The 7843-nt window shown below is 40.7% G+C and overlaps 1 protein-coding gene across 1 annotated transcript; it reads left to right on the top strand.

Annotated features, from left to right (window-relative positions):
* Positions 1-231: 231 nt before the first annotated feature.
* On the top strand, positions 232-5766 carry LOC131250541 (putative pentatricopeptide repeat-containing protein At3g13770, mitochondrial). The gene is made up of 4 exons (XM_058250830.1): positions 232-312; positions 4414-4863; positions 5025-5188; positions 5541-5766. Exons 1-4 carry the CDS (start codon positions 232-234, stop codon positions 5740-5742), a joined length of 897 nt encoding a protein of 298 aa, XP_058106813.1. The 3' UTR covers positions 5743-5766.
* The last annotated feature ends 2077 nt before the right edge of the window (positions 5767-7843 follow it).

Genomic DNA, 7843 nt, shown 5'->3' with positions numbered 1-7843 from the left:
GGCCTATAAAATCATCAGCTTCCCTGGATCCCTAATACATCACAGCCAAATCACCCTGCGACACGGCAATCAGTCACGAACATAACCTGCAGTTAGCATTTCCAGCATACTCATTATGACAAAACTCAGCATCTGAAGCCTCTTGCATCAAGGCCAAATAGGCTGCTTTACCGGTAAGGTAAGCGATCAGCCAACAGACTGCCGAAAGTCAGTCCATGAATCCTGCTGTGAATGACTGAATACCCTAAGAATCTTTTCCAAAATCATCTAGCAGCACAAGGAACAGATAAAATGGCAAGAGGACAGACCAAGGTAATATCTACTGACTGAGCATATGATTCAGCAATAGAATGCCCTGACTTCCTTACAAAGCCATATTATCTCTAACACCACCAACATGCAAATAGGATGCACGCGAGTTCAATGGATAAGAGTCCTCAATATGTGAGAGATCCGGACCATTCATCAGGTGGAGCTACCATGAATGTGGCCCAATCCAATAGTCAGACTGGTCCACTCATTTGGTGGGCCCTAAGTACGTGTAAAATGTGAACTTTTAGTCATATTTTTTTAGTTGCCCAATTTTTTGATACAAGCGTCCCACCTGATAAGTGGGTTGAAATGTTCTTTGGGCCAGGGCAGGTTCAAAGTGCTCCCCACCAGATGAATGGTCAAAAAATCTCCCTCGTGTGACATGTAGGTACATGTGCGGAAGAACTCCATAACCTCACTTGTATGAGTCTCGTTAGCAGAGCTACTTGTAACATTCAAACGCAATACTGTGAATAGAATACTGAAACACAGCTCAGTTAAAAAGATCTAGATACTCAAATAAACAATTAGGCACTTCAAAATCAGTTGTACGATGGAAAATCTGAGAATATGAATTTTAATGAAGCATTCAACAAAATTGCTCACATTCTCTGAATCTATCCCATTAAAGTCAGCATTGAGAACAGTGCACATACCTGAAACACTGCTGGAATTGAACTCTAGCGACTAGAGAGGCTTCTATATCCTAGGGCTAGATCTTGCTCGAAACCCAAGTAATTCTTCAGCAAGATTTTCAAAGCTGGAAAATGCTAGGGCTTTGAAAATGGGATGATTGAGAGAGAGGGAGAGAGGGAGAGGGTTTTGGGCATAAAGAGGGAGAATCGGTTTTAGGCAGAGAGAGAGAGAGAGAGAGAGGTTTGGGCGCGCGGCTCTCTTTTCAGCGCGCGCCCAATTATTTTGGGCATGGATTGAGTACCTACGTGGGGCCCACCGTGATGTATATGGTTTATCCCTTCTGTCCATTCATTTTTATAAATACATTTAGTGAATGATCCCAAAATTCAGGTATATTGAAGGCCCAAGTGGACCACACCATAGGAATCACGTGTGATTTAATCTCCATTGTTTACCACGTGGTCCACTTGAGCCTTCGATATACCTCGTTTTATGGAATGATACCCTAAAATTATATTTCAAAATAGATGGACGGATTAGATAGAACACATAGATTGTGGTGGGCCTCAAAAAGTCCTTACCAGAGTAAACTCCGTGGGGTCCACTGTTATTTATTTATTTTATCCACTCCATCCATCCGTGTTAACAGATAACATCCAAAGCTCAAGTGGACCACACCATAGGAAATAATGTGATTGAACCTCTACTATTTAAAATTTCTTAGAGGCCCTAGAAGTTTTTGGACAATTTGATCGGTCTAGATTTTAGGATTATATCTACTATCATATATCCTAACATCATTAGTTTTCAGGATTTCCTCTCATTTTTATTATTTTCACCATATATATTTATCTCTGTGTGTGTATGTAATAAGACACCATTGACACTCAATGGAGGTGCGCACGTGGGAGGATTAGAAGGGATTTGTTTTAGGGGCCGGTGATGGGGGGAAAGTGCTTAGATTTGTGGGGCCCACCATGATGTATGTTACTGATCCACTACGTCCATTCATTTTAACGAATCATTTTAAGGGTTGATCCAAAAAGGAGTCATATCGAAGCCGTAAGCAAAGTGGAGACTACCGTTCATCCATTTTGAGATATCATTTTAAGTCATGAGCCGTCCATCCATTTTGAGATATCATTTTAAGTCATGAGCCAAAGAATGAGGGAGATAAAAATCTGTAGTGAAGACCACTTAAGTTGTTGTGTACTGTGTATATAAGCGCACCCTTAAGAAATAAATCATTGTAAAACTCATTCCAAAACTGAATTAGTTCTTTTTTTTGTTTTTTTTTTTGTTCTCGGCGAATTTTCAAATGATCGAGTGACCCAATTTGTGTGAGGCATTGCATTCCTGAGTTTTCTAGTTTAGAGGTCAAACCTTTGGATTTCCTTGCTTACCGTATGGTCATAATACAGTATGCTTACATAAATTCCGTTCGGTAAGACTACAATTCCATTCTTTACGACAGACATTCCGTTCAGTAAGCTCGTGCGATAAGAATGTTTCGGGTGTCTCTACCTTGGACCTATCAATATCATTTAGACTATAACACCTGCTATGAGAGGTTCTCGGTAACATGAATCCGAATACATACAGCAGGAGAACGACATTGAATAGAGCCCGGTGGTTGGTGTTCGGTGCTCTACGGGCCCACCATGATGTATGTATTTCATCCATTTGTACAGATCATTTTAGGGCTTGATTAAAAAAAGTGATAGGGATATAAATCTAAAGTGGACCACATCGTAAGAAAACAATATTGATTGGATATCCACCATTAAAATCCTCATAAGGCCCATCGTATTGTTTATTTGACATCCAATCTGTTGATTAGATCATATAGGCCCTGATAAAGGGAAAAAACAAAGATCAGATTGATCTAAATTTCACATTGATCCAAAATTTTTGTGGCCCTAAAAGGTTTTCAATGGTAGACGTTCAATCCCTCGTTGCTTTTTGTAGTGTGGTCCACTTAATAGTTAGATATGCCTTATTTTTCATCTTAAGCCTTAATATGAGCTTGAGAAATGGATGGATGGTTTGGATATAAGACATATATTACAATTAGACCCTCAGAACTTGCTAACATCAATACAGCAACTATATAACTGGTGTGAGGTACACTGGCCAATCTGCTTCCGCTACGAGCCCAGTTGTTATGGAAGCGGATTCCTCCTACCCCACCCGATTCGTCTAAATAGGGTTATGTGGGGCCCATATTGATGTAAAATTTTTATCCACACCGTCCATCCATATTTACAAATAATGTTAGGGCCTGAACCCAAAAATTAGTTGGAACCAATGCTTAAGTTGACCACAAAGTGGGGATTAAACTCTCATCATTAAAAACTTGTTGAGACCTGTAGAAGTTTCTGATCAAGTTGATATTTGTGTTTTCACTTTATCCGGGTCTACATGACCTTATGAATAGGTTAGATGGTAAAAAATACATCATGGTGGCCCTTCCAAAGGTTTCAACCGTGTGCATCATTATCACTGATGCTTCCTTTGGTGTGGCTTACTAGAGTCGTGGACCTACCTCAATTTTTGCATACTACTGTATATAGATGTAATAAAATAGATTAACAATGTGAATAAAGTCATTACATAACAGTGGGCCCCATAGAGCCCTGATGGACCGATAATGGTCCGAGCAGGGATAGGACGTAGGCCACTTTCGTCCTCTGTAGCTAACAGAAATGGATTGGCTACTCCCCCTGCCACCAGCTTCGTGGCTAGTGGTCAGTGCTCTGAGGGCCCCACCATCATGTATGCGTTTCATCCATTCTGTTTATTCATTTTTTCATATCATTTTATGAGTTGACCTCAAACATGACATGGATATAAATCTCACGTGGACAATAACACATGAAAACAATAGTGATTGGATATCCACCATTCAAATCCTCATAAGGCCCATTAATCTGTTTATTTGACATCCAATCTGTTGATTAGGTAATACATGCCCAGATGAATAGAAAAACCAAAGAACAGCTCGATCCAAAACTTTTATGGCCCCGAAATGTTTGTAATGGTTGACCCTCATTCAACACTGTTTCCTGTAACGTGGTCCATTGATATTTGGATATACGTCATTTTATTACTCATATTGTAAAATGATTTATAAAAATATGTGGACGGAATGGATGAAACAAATACATCATGGTGGGGCCCAAAAACCACCGACCACCAGCCATTGGCTGGTGTCAGGGAGAGTAGTCAATCCGTTTCCCTAGCTAACCGCGTCCCTCCATCTCTCCCCAAAATCTGGAAATCCCCAAAATCGCGCGCCCTTTCTACCCCCCAAAATCCGAAAATCCCCATAGTTGCACGTCCTCTCTACCCCCAAAATCCACACCTCTCTCTTTCTCTCTTTCTCATCGACTCTAATGGCTTCTTCGACTACCGGCTTGCGGCCATCTCTTACAGCACTGCGCTAACCACAGCCTCTTCTTCCAGGGAAAGCAGATCCATGCCCGGCTCATCCTCCTCTCGGTCATCCCCGAAAACTTCCTCGCCTCAAAGCTCGTTTCCATGTACTCCAAATCCGGCCAAATCCATCACGCCCGCAAGGTGTTCGATGAAATTCCCCACAAAAATATCTTCTCTTTCAACGCCATGCTCATTGCCTATTCTTCACATGACCAGCACTCTGAAGCCCTTAGGCTCTTCTCGTCCTTGGCATCATTCAAACCCGCCCTTAAACGTGACAGTTTCACCATCTCCTCCCTCTTGAAAGCCTTGTCGTTGGTGCCGCTTCCGCATCCGATATTGGGTAAGGAGATTCACGCCTCTGTGCTTCGGCATGGCTTTGATTCTGATAGATTTGTCACCAATGCAGTGGTTACATTTTACCAATGCAGTTGCATGGGCATTGTTAGTGGTGGTTTGGGGAAGGGGTTATATTGGGTTGTCTGGTGATTTTTGTGGAGAAGAGAATGATGAGAAGAATTCGCAGACATGTGGGCACAATTGCAGTAGCTAAAAGATCAGGAAGTTCCACACATCAGGTTTGCCATGCTAATATCTTGAATATTATACTATTGGTCATCTTCTTTTTCGTTGAACAGAGCCGCAGAGCGAGGGCAGAAAAGGATTTACTTGAACTACAAGTGGTCCAGCTGAATGTAAGGAAGTTGGAGGATGAACTGATGTCTTGGAAATCAATGCTGAAAGAGATCCCTGATGTTTCATGTTCTGATGATATTCCCAGAAAATTTGCCAGTTTGCAGAAGTATGTCCTTTCCCTTGTTACAATATTGTCAAATACATATCTTGCCATGTTCGGGTTAGCTTTAAAATGGATAAGAGTGCTGCCAGTTGCTGGCTGATGCAGTTGTGATCATGGCATATATACTTTAACGACTTTGCACCATATGTTTGAATGAATTGGGTCTGGGGTCGATAAAAAAACTTAATTTAGGTTGAAGGAGCAAAATTTGCTTTTAAATAACATTCCATACAAATAATTAGCTTGCTTGGTGGTGTCTGATCTTGTGAGGTTTTTAGATTTCGCTTGAACTTTGGGTGTGCACCTGCTTTTAGACTTTCTCATATATCATTGGATTCTTTTGTATGTGATGCAGAGAGCTAATTGATAGCATGATGAAGTTAGGTGAGATCAGTGCTCATCTGAAGCAGTTGGAGGTCGCCCTGGAATCTGCAGACCTTGCTAAGCAACATGCTGAAACAGAGGCTGCACTGGCCAAAGAGAAAGCTGAAGAATCATTGTTAGTGGTTAAACGGCTTGAGTTAATGGTGAGGATCAGGTCGAGCGACTCTTGGTGACGTTGCTTTTCCCTTGCCATTTTGTATGCTGTATTTCATTTATTCTAGTAGTTCTCAGTTATTCTCTTATTCTTTGTTTGAACTGTTGTTTGTTGGCAATGGTTTCTAAAGTTGCTATCTTCGCAGAGTTTGATTTTGTTTTTCATTAGAAGTATTAGTGTTTTTGAGAAAGTTCTGCACTTTCAGAGTTTCAGAAATGTTCATATGATGTTGCTGCCTCTTGTTCTTTACAGTATCTTTTCTAATTTGTCTATGCTATCAGCGAGGATTTCTTCGGTGTTTTATCACTTTAAGATGATAGTCTGTTAGGTGTTCAGATGCATGATACCCCTATGTCCAGTAAGGATTCCATGTTGCCATTCTTGTAGAAAAAAGTCTATAATTATAGGATTATGTTCTATGTTATGAGTACATTTTTTTTTTGTCCTTTAAATTACAGAGCACCTTCTTTCTCTATTGTCTCTGCTCTTTTGTTTAGTAAGTTTTCCTTGTGGAATCACAGCTTTCTTTTTCTTTTTATTTTTTCTGAAGGAACCAGTTTTACGTTGTTCTGAAGGTCCCTTTGGCTTTAATTTGACAACAAACCTGAATCTTCTCTCTCTAACCCTTGACACTCTGATTGAAAAATCCCCATTGCATTTTTGTTACTCCATGTATAGCTATTTTATCTCATTCCCGATGGGGAGCGTGCCATCTTGTAGTCCTGAAGCTCTCTCTATCAGGGGAGCTGTTGCCTGTTGGATTGTAAGTCACAAAGGACCAGCTGAAATCAGAAACATAAGCTCGTCCAAACAGCATATGCTTGTCAGTGGCTTGGAAGTTTTTTGTATTTCAATATCACGAGCTCAGGATTCGCCAAACAGCGCATATTTACACTTGGCTCAGCTTGTGTTTGGATTTTCTAATGAACTGAATAGTAATTATTTCAATTCATGAAAGAACAAATAACCACAGCCAGCCCCCACTTCATTCATATTGTTGGGCTAACCCCCCAACTGAACATTCTGTATTGCTATAAGCCTATAAGAAGTATTTCCTCCTCATGGAAGTGGAATTGTACATAATACTGAATTAGTTGAGGTGCTTTGCTTCCATGTTTTGCCTTCTTTGACTGCTTTCTCAGACTGGTTAGTCTATCTGATTCAGATTTGTTTGGACTTTATCTTTTGAAAGAACATATAGAGTTGCATTGGGATTAGCAAGGCACTTTCTTTGATTTGGGATTTGTTCTCCATACTTCAGCATTGTAGGGATCTAAGCTTTTTGAAGCCTTGTATAGCTGTTTGATTTGGTGTTACTTATCATCTACAAACACAAAGCTGTTTCACTCCACAAAATGTGCAAAACAAACAAACAATGCCTAAGACAAATCATTAATACATAATGACCGAGCCCATGTAAAAGAAAAACAGTTAAAAGTAGGAGAAGATATACTTTTTCTTTCCCTCACGTGAGAGGGAGTTCCTCCAATCTAATAGCTGGCTATGGTCCCACTTTCACATATAGCTGAATCTAGCTAGAGTACTAGACTTAGAGGAGTGTTAGAGGAAGGATATGTACAACAGTTGTACATGTACAGCTGTTGCAACTTACTCTTAACAAGGAATGCCATTGCAACACTTAGAAGTGGGACCAGCAGCTCCCTATTACATGATCACCTATGCAACTAAAAATCTAAAATCTTGGTAGGCCACAATAATGTGTGTGACATCCACACCATCCATCATTCATCTGTTGCATGAGTTCATTTTAAGATGCAGCCCAAAACTGAGGTAGACCAAAAAAAAAAAAAAAAACCTCAAGTAGACCACGCCACAGGGTACAGCAGACATGAGGCCTTCCACCAACCTTTCTGGCCCTGTCCTGATGTTTATATACCACCCAACCTGTCCATAACTTCAGTGAGCCATCAAGGTTTTCTATGGTGTGTGTCTTCATCCTCACCGTTCCCTGTTGTGTGTCCCACTTATGGGTGGGCCTGATTTTTACGCCACATCCGAACATTATCTGTTGCAAATTAATGACGGAGGGAGTAGATGTCATGCACACATCCCGAAGGGGCCCACAAAGATTTTTGTTTCACGGAAGGACACCTGACGAA

This window comes from Magnolia sinica, chromosome 7 (genome assembly GCF_029962835.1).
Source record: "Magnolia sinica isolate HGM2019 chromosome 7, MsV1, whole genome shotgun sequence".
Taxonomy (NCBI): domain Eukaryota; kingdom Viridiplantae; phylum Streptophyta; class Magnoliopsida; order Magnoliales; family Magnoliaceae; genus Magnolia; species Magnolia sinica.
This window is presented reverse-complemented; position numbering and strand designations above follow the sequence as displayed.